At 38.2% G+C, this 14,625-nt stretch overlaps 1 protein-coding gene across 1 annotated transcript in view; it reads right to left on the bottom strand.

The window, feature by feature from the left end:
• LOC139650129 (dual specificity calcium/calmodulin-dependent 3',5'-cyclic nucleotide phosphodiesterase 1C-like) overlaps window positions 1–14,625 on the bottom strand; it is a 43,611-nt gene that overhangs the window by 6,994 nt on the left and 21,992 nt on the right. The window contains exons 9-13 of the mRNA XM_071526687.1: window positions 13,975–14,076; window positions 13,354–13,474; window positions 6,643–6,724; window positions 4,373–4,493; window positions 1,356–1,531 (exon numbers count right to left, since the gene is read on the bottom strand). Coding sequence (XP_071382788.1) covers window positions 1,356–1,531; window positions 4,373–4,493; window positions 6,643–6,724; window positions 13,354–13,474; window positions 13,975–14,076 — 602 coding nt within the window. The remainder of the gene's footprint in view (window positions 1–1,355; window positions 1,532–4,372; window positions 4,494–6,642; window positions 6,725–13,353; window positions 13,475–13,974; window positions 14,077–14,625) is intronic.

Genomic DNA, 14,625 nt, shown 5'->3' with positions numbered 1-14,625 from the left:
GAATTACAACAACACAACAATTGATTACAAAAAGTGATTATAAAATAATACTGTATAACAATCTAATGTATGTATGTGTATGAGTGTATATATATGTATCTGTACCATATATATTGAATATATATAGATATACTGTATGTATGTGTGTGTGTATGTATGTATTTAGTTTAGTTTAGTTTATTAGTTTATAATGCCGTGGACAGTCCCCATTAATTAACTGTAACAGTAACAGTAAATGGGGCAATTTAGTCTACATGGCTAATTTCCAGCTGTTGTCCCCGGCCAGCTAACAAAAGGCAACCTAAAATAGATTAGTTAAAAGAAAAAAAACAAAAAACAGAACAGACAAAAATAAATAAATAAATAAAATACTAATAATAATCACAATCACAGCAAGCACAAAGGAGGCAAGACATACAAACACATGAAGGCAGGTAAGGGTGACACAAAGGGACAACATCAATGGAGTTCATGAGATAAAAACAATACAAAGGGGTTACAAGGGAACAAGGGAAGAGAAAATAATCACAGCAATCGCAAGCAAATGGGCAGGACATACAAACCTATGCAGGCAGGTAGTAAAGACATAGAGGGGTACCATCAATGAAGTTCGAACAACAATACAAAGGGAACAAGGGAAGTGTTGCCGTCGACAGCTGAACTCCAGCTGAGGTTTGAATATTTCATTTATACATCCGTGATATGTATAGACTATATATATACTAGTAATATAATAGCTAATAATAGTTAGCTAGATTTAGGTGAAGAAAAATGGTCAGACCTCAAACAAGTAGGCTATCTCAAAATGAAAGAGAAATTAATCTTACACCAGAAAACTGTTAACCCCGTTAATTGCGAACAATTTGAAAATACCTATTTATGTTAGGGATAGGTTATATGACACATAGTTGATGTAGGCCTTTACAGAATAGAATATTTTGCCATAGGCTACATATTTTTAAGTGATGAATATGTGGCTGCATATGCTTAGATGCCAGTCAGAATATATGGTCTAATAACAATTCTCCGACTCAGCCAGATTTACTATGCTGCACCGCAAGTCCACGCTGACTCCAAAACTTGCGTACACGAGTTGAGACTTGACGTGAGATTTGATCGTAGCCTCCGCTCACGTCCAAACTGATAAATGCCGAGCTTTGCGTGGAAATGACCGTACGCCCAGTTTTCTGTCGTACGTTCGTTTCGTAAATGAGGGCCAATATGTTCAGCCTAGCTAACATGCTACATAGGGCTGCCTTCAATACCATCTTCTACCATCAAATTACCTGGAAAAAGGTTTGGAAAGGCTCCAGTAAGGTGGAGCATAAGAGACAGTAACAGGTCGGTGTGGCTACCTTGGGCTGCCTGAGCCTTCCACTTCTCTCTGTTGTGATGAACTTCTTGGTTCCACGTAGCCTTGAAGCTTCTGAAGTCCACTGTGGTCAGGGAACAGTTGAGGGTCCCACTGCTGTCCGATCCAGTACTCTTTATACTGGAACGCTTTCCATCGCTGCCGCTAATGCTGTTCAGACTAGCGGACAACGTACACACAAACACACATGCACATATGCAAATGAACACACATTCAGCGACACACGAGATATACGACATTATTAACACCTATACAGGTGATGTTTCAAGCTGAAAACGATTAATAAATGTATACTCCTTGGGACTCTACTTTCTCTTCTGTGCTTTGCATTCTGTCCGGTACCTGCTTGATATTGGGATGTGTGTTTTTTTCCTCTGCTCTTCTAGGAAATGTGCCCATGAGTAGTGCAATATATGGAATAAAAACAAGGGACAACAAGAAATAAAAAAGGATGTGAATGAATAAAAAGTATAAGACATTGAGATAAATGATTACATAAAAAGCAAGTCTATGGAAATGAGTCTTAAGAAGAGATTTAAAAGATGATACTGATTCAGCTTGAGTTCCTCAAGCAGGTCATTCCACAATCTAGGACTTCTGATGATAAAACTAGTCTTGAATCTAGACTGGGGACAGTCAGAATCAATCACCTCTAGTTTGGATCTAAACTGAGGCACAATCAGAATCAACCACATGTAATCTTGAGTCTAAACTGAGGCACAGTCAGAATCAATTACCTTTAGTCTGAAGTCTAGACTGAGAGACAGTCAGAATGAATCACCTTTAGTCTTGAGTCTAAACTGAGGCACAGTCAGAATCAATTACCTTTAGCCTGAAGTCTAGACTGAGAGACAGTCAGAATGAATCACCTTTAGTCTTGAGTCTAAACTGAAGCACAGTCAGTATCAATTACCTTTAGTCTGAAGTCTAGACTGTGAGACAGTCAGAATGAATCACCTTTAGTCTTAAGTCTAAACTGATGTGCAGTCAGAATCAACCACATTTAATCTTGAGTCTAAACTGAGGCACAGTCAGAATCAACCACATTTAATTATGAGTCTAAACTGAGGCACAGTCAGAATCAATTACCTTTAGTCTTGAGTCTAAATCGATGTGCAGTCAGAATTAATCACCTTTAGTCTTTAGTCTAAACTGATGTGCAGTCAGAATCAACCACATTTAATCTTGAGTCTAAACTGAGGCACAGTCAGAATCAATTACCTTTAGCATTAAGTCTAGACTGAGAGACAGAATGAATCACATGACAATTCGATCATAATTTAGGGAGGTTCTATTTACTGTGGAACAGATGAATGCTCAATATGTGCTTATGTGGTAACACTTTATTTGCATAGTCCAAATGTTGATACCAATTATCCGATTATAAAAACTAGATGTTCAGCATAGTGTCACTTGCCTATTTGGTGCATCTCTACAGACTATGTAACCCTAACCTTAGCCTACACCAAGTTTAACCCTAGCCCAGACACTGAATAGCTATAGACTACTTCTCACCCAATTATGAATATCACTTGAAACCCAGAAGCCTTTTAGCGACACATTATAGTCAATTGATAGGAAGTTGAGTATCAACATTGGACTATCCAAATAAAGTGTGACCCTAATCTGTGTCGGAAAAGGTAGAAACCTGAGTCAGAATGTGTCAGTGTGTTTGCATCCATCTATAAATGTATCTGTATTTATTCTGTTATTTGATATCTGTTAATTATCAGTGCAATCACATAATATCAGACGAAGTGGACATCTCGTTGCTACAACATAGATGTTTTCACGTGTTTAACTCACTGGAATGCCCACATCCAAGATAGAGATTGTAAGGTCAGTTGTTGTGGTGCTCCTTCTTGTTATCATAAAGTATTGTTATTAAAGTAGCAATCAACCTATACTATGATCTCTTTCTGAAAGACTGCGAAGAACAGAGGAAACCAGCATTGGTGGATTTGCTGCCTTCTGTGTTGACACACTTCCTTAATTTGTGATGAAATATCGGAGCCTACCAAAAACCTCCCATGTGTCCCATATATTTGGAATTACCGCTAGGAGGCTGACATGAACGGTTCCGGCAGTCGGCAGCTCATATTTACAGCAAATGACGTGAACGCTGGATTTGCATGCACAGAGGAACACACGTCGACACAAAAATACACATACATGCACATATTCACATACTACAAAACACAAGTAAATACACGCACACGCAAACATATACAGTTCAGTCATAAACACCTTAGCGTTTCAGTAAACTGCTTAGAACACACAGCGACTGTTTTCTCTTCTGTTTTTCATCTCCTTATCTTAATCCTCCTGACAGTGATATAGAGATATATGTTGACAGGTGGGCAGACGGATCTTTATAAGCCCTTCAGGGTTCTTCCTTAGGAATGCCCCAACTATTGCAGTCTTTAAATCCAGACTGAAAACCTTACTGTTCTCAAGCACTTTCAAATAAATGCTTTTAAAACCTAAGACCTTATTATTATTACTATTATTTTAAATCTTTTTTTTTAATTTAATTTTTTTTTGCTTCATTAAATTGTGTTATGTTAGCTTTGTATTGTGCTGTTTTAACTTCTCTGTAAAGCACCTTGAATCTACCCCTGTGTATGAAATGTGCGTTATAAATAAAAATGCCTTGCCTTGCCTTCTGTATTTTCTCAATTGCACGATCTATTTTTTCTCATCTTTCATAAATGTTATATTTGCAAATGAATAAACTTCCTCAAAGTCAAAGCTTAGGAAGAAGAGGAAGTGTAACGGTATAAGCTTGACTAGCTCTGAGAGGACTGGTGTGATGTCTGAATCCTGATAGTTACACACGGTTAAGCTAAGCCTCGGAGAGGGATTTCTGCCTCTTTGTGTCCGAGGATAATCTCAGTATTATCCAATCGCTTATCATCGGCACTGGCATCAACACACACAATGATAGGAGGATTAGCAGCTGTGTGTGTGTGTGTGCGAAAAAGGTCAACTTCGTGTCACCTGGAGCGTCTGAAGCCCGCCAGCCCGGAGCGTGACGCCTCGTCAATGAGCGGCGTCACGATCTTCTCGGTCATGTCCGTCAGCACGGTGAAGGTCGGCTCCACGATGAAGTCTATGAACCCTGCAGGGGGGACAGGAGCCACACGCCTCTGCTATCAAGAGATTAACGATCGTTTTCTACCTACTGGCTGTCCTGATTAATAACAGGAAATGATTACGTGTCTTCGGCCCACGACCTGAGACGAGAGCGAAGCAATACGGTCCTTCTCTGAACCTTCTCTGAAGCAATCTCAGTCAAATAAGTGTTTTGTTGCTGTCCCAAGATCGACTTCCAGCATTCCAATTTTCTTTCTTCAAGCGCAAATTTGAACGGACCTTATTGTTCTCAGCAAAAAATCATCAGAAATAAGCATTCTAGGTAACACTTTACAATAAGGGTCACTAAGTTAAGAGTTAACTAATGTGTCTGGTAATTGGCTCCACTCTGTCGGCTCCACGATGAAGTCTATGAACCCTGCAGGGGAACAGGAGCCACATGCCTCTGCTATCAAGAGATTAACGATCGTTTTCGACCTACTGGCTGTCCTGATTAATAACAGGAAATGATTACGTGTCTTCGGCCCACGACCTGAGACGAGAGCGAAGCAATACGGTCCTTCTCTGAAACCTTCTCTGAAGCAGTCTCAGTCAAAGAAGTGTTTTGTTGCTGTCCCAAGATCGACTTCCAGCATTCCAATTTTCTTTCTTCAAGCGCAAATGTGAACAGACCTTAATGTTCTCAGCAAAAAATCATCATAAATAAGCATTCTAGGTAACACTTTACAATAAGGGTCACTAAGTTAAGAGTTAACTAATGTGTCTGGTAATCGGCTCCACTGTGTCGGCTCCACGATGAAGTCTATGAACCCTGCAGGGGAACAGGAGCCACATGCCTCTGCTATCAACAGATTAACGATCGTTTTCTACCTACTGGCTGTCCTGATTAATAACAGGAAATGATTACATGTCTTCGGCCCACGATCTGAGACGAGAGCGAAGCAATACGGTCCTTCTCTGAAACCTTCTCTGAAGCAATCTCGGTCAAATAAGTGTTTTGTTGCCGTCCCAAGATCGACTTCCATCATTCCAGTTTTCTTTCGTCAAGCGCAAATGTGAACGGACCTTAATGTTCTCAGCAAAAAATCATCAGAAATAAGCATTCTAGGTAACACTTTACAATAAGGGTCACTAAGTTAAGGGTTAGTTAATGCTTAATAAGCATTAACTAACCCTTAATTAACAGTTAACTAATGTGCCTGGTAATCATTTACTAATGTTGTTCATGTTAACTAAGGTATTCATTTATACATTATTTAATAGTCATCTTTATAAACTATTAAACAGAGGTGGAAAGTAACTAAGTACATTTACTCGAATACTGTACTTAAGTACAATTTTGAGGTACTTGTACTTTACTTGAGTATTACCGGTTACTTCCCTACATTTCAGAGGGAAATATTGTACTTTTTACTCCACTATCTTTATGTGATAACTTAAGTTACTAGTTACTTTGCAGATTCAGATTATTAACACAAAATATAATCAACTAATAAATTGTGATGTATTATTATAGATTACTGTAAGCTACCCAGCAGTATATAAAGTAGTGGAAATCAGCCAGCTGCAACATTAAAGTGATGCTTACACATGAATGCATTGATAATTATAATTCAATAATATAATATATACTGAATTATTCTGAAATGGGCCATTCTGCATAATGAGTACTTTTACTTTTGTTGCTTTAAGTACATTTTGATGCTAATACTTTTGTACTTTTACTTAAGTAACATTTTCAATGCAGGACTTTTACTTGTAACAGAGTATTTTTATACTGTGGTATTTCTACTTTTACTTAAGTAAAAGATCTGAGTACTTCTTCCACCACTGCTATGAAATAATGTATACATTAACACCTTAGTTAACATGAACACCATTAGTAAATTACACATTAGTTAACTGTTAATTAAGGGTTAGTTAATGTTAGGCATTAACTAACCCTTATTAAGCATTAACAAACCTTTAACTTAGTGACCCTTATTGTAAAGTGTTACTGAATTCTTTTCTTTTGGTGGTTTTGATCTGACAGAAGCAGTTTTGATGGGCTCACTATAGGCTGAGCTGACTAGAAGTCTGACCGGTGCAAGTTCAACTCTAGACTGTTTTAAAACTTGAGTTAAATGCTAGTGAATCCCATACTGACCAGCATTAGTGATATTTGTGTAGCTTACCTATCTGGGACTGGGCCACCATGGTGGACTTGCGGTCACAGAGAGGAGAGAAAGGCAGGCCCAGGTCTGCTTCTTTATCCCCCTGGAAACAAATGCAACATCGAAAGGTTCTGTCAGCACAGCCAAACCTTAGTAGTCACTTAGTAGCTTTTCTTTCAGGTATTTATTTGTAGTGTTTATCGTTTAGGAGCATACAATGGAGAGGAACAGGACAGGAGAGACAATAAAATGGGTCTGATTTGAATCCAGGATGTTGTAAACACATGCTAAAACCTGGATCTACTAACATAGATTGAATAACTAATCTCTAATCCCTTAAAATAACTTTACATTTTCATTCATTTACACTAATTCACCCATTGATTCATGCAAAATCCCCTTAAAAATGAATTAAGGGAGTAATTAATGGAGGAGAACCCATCGAAACCTCCTTTAACACCCGCTTAATCTAGACTCCTTACTTTCTAATTTAATGAAAAATTCAGGGAGACAGGGACTTTTCCATTAATTTCCACTCAATAACCCTGTAAACCATGTACAAAGGGCATGGTAAATCCCTTAATTACTAGTGTCTCTGTGAATCAACTCATGAATAAATCCCTTATAATCCCTTATTTTTAATGGATAATTAATGTTTATGTAATGGAGAAATTAAGGATATTTCAGGGATAAAATTAAGGGGTTTGGTTTCATAGTGCATACATTTTAATATGCATCTATTAAAATGGGCCTACTGACATGGATCTACTAGCATAGATCGACTAATATTGGTGCAACTTGAGATGCAGTAATAAGTGCAATTAACTATTATGAATCAATTAGTCTTGCAAGGTATTTACTAAGATTGGGCAAATGAGCACAGAGCTGATAAATCACTAGAAATGTGAACCCGCAAATATAAGGACCAAGAAAGCCATTAAACAAATGGCCTATGAATTAAGTTACATGTCAATGGCATTAGATTAACTGTGCATTCATTTGCTATCGAATATATCTGAAAAACAAATTTCCTACTTGAAGAGTGGGGTGATTAAATCGGATTAAGTCGAGTTTTCAAGTTATGATGCAATGGTGAGCTTTAACCTTCTCAACAAGGTGAAAAAATGCTTGTTTAGCTGCAGGACATCCATGTATGTTTACAGAATGGCACATGAACGCAATGTTGTTTAGCAGCTGAATTGGAAGTCTTGGATGTCAGACCTTCAGCAAGGTGACAGAAGCTGATTGGAAGATCTAAAGGAGGAGGATATGGTTGTAGCCTGTTTGATTCCAATGGATGATAATTAGATAGTGACTTTTATGTATGTTTTTTATATACCTATTGCCTTCTTTTTCCTGCTGTGTGGGATTGTTTGTATTTGTTACTGTTTTGTTGTTGCTGGGTGACACCCATTAATAAACCCATTAATAAAGTACATCTATCTATCTATCTATCTATCTATCTATCTATCTATCAACCTCAGACTACTGCTTTAGTAGTTCAGACTATTTCCGTGACACTCTTTGATGATGCATCCACCAAGCTACTACCATAGCAGCCATGCCTTTCTATATATTTTTTTTAATATTCTCTTTTCCTAGTTGGTAAACAGCGTGTTCTAAACACGTGCATTTCCTAATTATTAAATCATGTGTTTTAAGATGTGCTTTTCCTAGTCCTAAAATTGTGTGCTTATGTTGATGAATCACATTCATGGACAATTTATTGTACATATTTCCCTCCCACTATTTTCAATCAGGTATAAGAAAGAATAGCAGTATCCTGACTGTGTAAGATAAAATAAGATATGATTACACTTCATTGATCCCCTGGGAGAAATTCAGGTGCCACAGCAGCAATGCCAGAAATGCAGAACAAAGTCAAGTACAAGAAAGGTAATAAAAAAAAGAGGTAATAACACAAAAAATACATAAATGTACATAAATATAAAATAAGAGACAGTGCAAATAAATGCAAAATAATAAATGCAATCTGAGAATATTTTTTATTGCTAGATGTGATTTTGTCCAAAATTCCATGACTATCTGTATTGTAGGTAGAGAGATAACAATGAAACTATGATCAAAACAGTCATTCTTCTACATTCTCTAATAGTGTTAACTTCTTGTAAATGAAATAATGCTGAAGTTTAACAATTCATCAGTTTGCTGGGGACCCCCTGGAACCCCCTCAAGGACCCCTGGTGGTCCCCGGACCCCACGTTGAGAACCACTGGTGAGGTATGCAAAATCCATGTGCAACATAGTCAAGCGTTTAAGTTATTAGTGGGAGTAACGGGCACGAAATAATTAAGTAAATAAAAACTAACAAGACACCAGACGTGAGTTAAAACAGGTTTACGGAAGAATAAAATAGATCAAAACAAATTGTAGAAAAACCTGTTTCAAAAATGTGTTTTAAGAAGCCTCTGGGCCCCGACTGTTAAGGCCTTTCTACTGATGCAGAACATCAGCTGATCATTTGACAACGGACAACTTTCATGCAGGGAAGTCTGCCAACAAACATGCCTTCTACTGGGCAGCCCGGGTCAAAAGGTCGGAGCTATTAGCTGTGCTGTGTGATGGCAAGCTGACAGCACACCAAATAACTGAGTGCATTTTGATAGCACCAGCTGCTTATGAGGCCTGTTCCAATTTAGAACACCTCCACCCGCTCTCTAATTCCACTTTGTTTACCGTCTGAACTGCCAAATTGCACGGATGGAGGTGGAGGATTTATATCACCCTGGATTATTCAGATCAGCCCTGAGGAGACTGGTGAACTGCACAGCTTCTTAGCAACTGAACCGGACACAAAAGTGTTCATAACTAACTTAGAGGAACTTCAGGCAATGCTGTTTTAAGGACATTTACTCAAGTACTGTACTTAAGTACAATTTTGTACTTTACTTGAGTATTTCCATTTGATGCTACTTTATACTTCCACTCCACTACATTTCAGAGGGAAATATTGTACTTTCTACTCCACTACATTTATTTAACAGCTTTAGTTACTTTTCAGATGGAGATTTGACACAATGGATAATATAACAAGCTTTTAAAATACAACACATTGTTAAAGATTAAACCAGTGGTTTCCAACATTTTTGGCTTTTGACGTCTTACAAAAAGCAGTGTGTAGTCGGGGTCACATTTCAGATGTCTATGAGTTGTTAACAGCTCCACCAAATAGTGATTTTTCCCTCTAAACCTCATATGGTTTCATTTCAATAAATGTTCAAATGATCCAATATAGGGGCCAGACCCCTAGGTTGGGAACCACTGGACTAAACTAGCTAACTGTATATAAAGTAGTTAGCTAAAACTAACAAACAAGCTCCACTTCCAGCAGCTACAACAGTAACATGCTGCTTACACACTGATGCTTCAGTATTAATAATCTAATGATGTCATATATAATAAAATATCAGTCAGAGGGACCAAACATCTACTTTTACTTTATTACTTTAACTACATTTTGCTGCTAATACATGTACTTTTACTTAAGTATGATTTTTCATGCAGGACTTTTACTTGTAACAGAGTATTTTTACATTGCTGTATTGGTACTTTTACTTAAGTACTTCTTCCACCACTGCTTTCAGATTATGGTCACCCAGAAGTTAAGCAGCATTGACTAGCCCATTTGAATCCAGAATGTTTAAAGTTAAAAGATGATTAGTTGCACACAGTCATTTATTGTGCCTGACATTTCTATTACTATGATTAGTCGACCGCCACCTAGAAAAGCCAATGATTAGAAACTTACAGCTGCTCGTCTATAAATCACACAAATCGCGGCTTTACTTCTAGGAAGACCGGCACCCACACACTTTAATTTCATTTTCTCAGAACTGAGCAGGGAATTTATTAAGCCTTGTGTAACAGAGAGATATCCCACTGTTGAATCTCTGTTAGGGCACAGTCTCACTGTTTGAATGGGGTGACCACCTCCTCCTAGCATCCTTGTTCTATAATATAATATCATATCATATCATATAATATCATATCATAATATCTAAATCTAAATCTGCCCATTCTCTGAATAGTTTTAAAAAACAACTGAAAAAATGGTTGCTGAGTAAGTTAGTATAGTGAAACATCTTTTCTAGGACAGTTCTAAGTTTGGACTGGTTTCTGAACTGGTATTTTTATTATTTTCATGATTGTATAATAATGATGTTTTTATTAGATGTTTTAGTGTAAAAATGGGACATTAGTAGCATATACTGTACATGTCACTCCCTTTTCCTGCCTGCCTCCTAGCCTAGACCTCAGGACCGCAATGGAAACAAGTCATGTGACTTTATTGCGATACCCTGATTAATTTTAGTACTGTATGTACATTTGTATATGGTATTTTAATTTACTGAATAAAGTCAATCAATCAATCAATATGCACTTGTGACATAAATGCAATAACAACTTCTTTGCAGGTACATTGGTTTTCCTTGTAAATTACTTTCTGCCCCATAACCATAACAAATTGTCTCTCACCAAAGTGTTTTTGTTAACTCACTACTAGTTTTCAGGGCTGAGATCTGAGTAGCAGGATAATAGGATTGCTGTGGAGTAGTAGTAAATGGATTTAGGAATGAGGAATCAACAAGATTAGGATTAAATTGTTGGATTATACATTTATCATCCTAACCCTAACCCCTCATATTAAGCCTCAGTCTTATCCCGTCTGTAACCGGAGCTGTTCCCTGCCTGACACCCATCAGTTCCATTCTCTGCCCCGCCTCCAGCCCCCAACCCCACCTGCCCTTTGCTCCAGACTCGTGAGTCAGTTTCAGTTCCAGACCCGTCAGCCCCAGCCCTTGCATACACCAGCACAGAACTGGGATGCTGGGGAAAAATCACAGAGGATGTACAGGAATTTTTGGGTTATAAAAGGGGTTACAGTGTCAGCACTGGAATACTGACTTTCAGCATCAGAGCAACAATACAAGCACCGAAAGAGAAGCTTTTCTAAAAGCTTGTTTACCCAAAGGGGGGGTATTTTATTTTATTTCTTTCAAATTACATCAAATTTCTAGGCTATAATTAACAGCCTAGAAATGTGATCTTACTATTCAAACATTGGCGGAAGCAATGGTCATTTGGTATAATTTGCTCATTCCTGCTATTTCCAGAAAAACAGGCTGAGGGAACCCATTTGAATTAAAAAAAGACACATTTTTCACTTCAAGTATGATTATTATTGGGGTTTTTTTACTAGATTATAGGTTTTTAGGGTTAGGGTTTAGGGTTAGGGGATAGGTTTATAAGTTTAACATCTTGTGCAGCCAGTGAATCTCAACCTTTTTCATATCAAGGACCCTCATTTAATCCACATCAGGGCCACGGACCCCCATTTGATGAGATTTTATCTTTCAGACCCAAATCTGAGAATATGTTTATTGTCAGATATGATTTTGTCCAGAATTCTATGACTATCTCAATTGTAGGTAAAGAGATAACAGTGAAACTATGATCAAAACAGTCATTCTTCTACATTATCCAATTGTGTTAACTTCTTGCAAATGAAATAATGCTGAAGTTTAACAATTCATCAATTTGCTGGGGACCCCCTGGAACCCCCTCAAGGACCCCTACGTACGTTAACCCCACGTTGAGAACCACTGAACTGAGCAACACATGTTGAACATCTGGGGGGGTACATTCAATATCGCAGGAAATATTGCGATATTCAAAAAATATTGGCCCAAGCATAGTGTGTGTGTGTGTGTGTGTGTGTGTATGTGTGTGTCAGAGAGAGTGAGGGAGAGAGAGATGGAGAGCGTTTGTGAGCAAGTCAGATGCACATTGGTTATGAGAAATATATATCGACACATTTTGCCATTGCAGTATTCTATCTTTTTTTTTTTTAAGATCTTTGATTTTGTCACAGCCTGTGCCTTTTATATGACAAGTATTCTTAACTACAGGCCTACTGTAAACTTACAATGAAATGATGTGGTGGGTTTTGCTGACAGTGTGTGATACAAGTCCAGCATTCAGTCAATGATTGTGTGGATGCATTATTGTAAGTAATCTAGATACTTTACAGTTGAGTTGATATTGGCCTATTGTTATTGAGTTTTGATGGGGCCTTGGGTCAGGGTGAGGGCCTGGAAACAGCTGTAGCCCTGAGGCCCATGGCATTATAATCAGGGTTCCTACACAGGTCTGGAAAGTCTGGAAAAGTATTAAAAATGAATTTGATCATTTCCAGGTATTGAATAGTTTGGGAATTTGAAAAAATGTCTGGAAAAGTATGGAAAATGTTATGGTTCACATACGATACACACATAATTCTAGCTTTTATGTTGTTGTAGAGCCACTTTGAGTCCACAGTTTTTGTTGATGTGAAAAATAACGTTCAGATAGAGGGACGCTCTTATTACCCAGCTGCTGTCAGCATGCATTATATCAAATACCGACCAAAATCAAATCCAGTCAAGAACATAGGGTCTGGGAAAAATATGGAATTTTAAAATGGAAACCCTGTAGGAACCCTGCCAATCATCTCACATATTCTGATATTTGTCGCTGTGAAGAATAATCTTCACCTATACAGTGATATGACCTAGTTAGCAGGGGCAAGATGTCTATCTGCGTAAATCATATTGAACACCAGACAAAATCTTCAAAACAAATCAATGTCTGGAAAAAGTATGGATTTTTTAAATTGAAAATGTGTGGGAACCCTGTATAATGCGAGTCTGACTGAATATGAAGTTTGTCTACCTGTCTGAAGAACTCCTCCAGGAGGGAGGTGGTCCAGCGGTGGTGGAGGTCCCAGTGTTTGGCCGGGTGGCTGATGTCCGCAGTGTGCAGCAGCAGAGATAAAGCCTTGGGCTTGTCTATCCTGGAGACAGGACGCAGAGAGGCCTGGAAATCATTCATCCATTCAAAACTATAGTTTGTCTAATACAGTTCAAGAGAAGTGATTTACGAGTTTATTATTTCATATGGGTTGAGGCCATCCATCCATACTACTGAGTCTTCTGGAGGTGTCATGGACCTAATTCAACAAAATATTGTGGGCTTTAGAAGGTCGATACCAATACATTTTTAGGTGAGTACAAGCCTAGATTATTGCTTTTATTGCTATTATGAGAAAACCAGGTATCTAGAAAAAGTATGTTTTTCAGTAATTGAGAAGGCTTGTTTTCCCATTGCCATCCATGTATTGGGTCATGACATTCACACTTAATACATACCGCAGATGTTAAATTACAATTCAAGTAACCGAAACAAACTATATAAATATGGCAGATCTTCTACACACAGCGTTATGGAACAAAGGAATACTGACTTTAATCACCATGGAGCAGGTTAATGTTGAAAGTACAGACCAGTACTCACGCCTCAGGTTGCTGCAGGAAGTTCTTCATAGCTTTCACCTGCTGGAAGTGGCAGGACATGTCAGTGGCCAACACCATCTCCACCACCAGCGCTCGCAATTCTCTGAAGGAGAAAGGAAGTGGTGGAGGGGTAAAAGGTGGAGAGCGGAGACAGGTCAAAACAAAACAGAAATTTAGGGAAATGTTGTTTTTCCATTACCATGATAGGTTTTCCAGACACAGCTTAACTGAGTTCATCTTTGTTCCATTGCAAGTGGACGGATATGGAAAATGCATCCTCCACCGAACTTGAATGGGTAGAACGATCTTTCCCATTCAAATCAACGTTCCTGGATGGTCGGAGCGGCGGCCATTTTTATGTGAACCTTTGGGCTTGCTTCCGTATAAAGACAAACCAACTTATGGCAAGTCGCTGAGGCCAGAGGTTTTACAGCAAGGACTGAAGCAGAGGAAAACTGACTTTGCAGCTGAATGGAGTTGACACTCATGCCACTCTTTTACAAACCGCTGTGTCTTTTTAAGTAGCTCAAAAGTTTTGACATCTGTGCAGTTAGTGGAAGTGTTTATATTTGAGTTAATCTGTTTCAGACAATGTTCGATAGCAGTTTGAAGTTAGCGAATGCTAACTTTTCTTCTCCACTAAAGGTAAGCT

The sequence above is a fragment of the Centroberyx affinis genome, unplaced genomic scaffold, assembly GCF_046629955.1.
Source record: "Centroberyx affinis isolate AG114_WGS23_722 - 3 ecotype Tasmania unplaced genomic scaffold, CSIRO-AGI_Caff_v1 ptg001444l_1, whole genome shotgun sequence".
NCBI classification, from domain to species: Eukaryota; Metazoa; Chordata; class Actinopteri; order Beryciformes; family Berycidae; genus Centroberyx; species Centroberyx affinis.
Note: the sequence above shows the minus strand (reverse complement) of the source record. Positions and strands in the feature narration are given on the sequence as shown.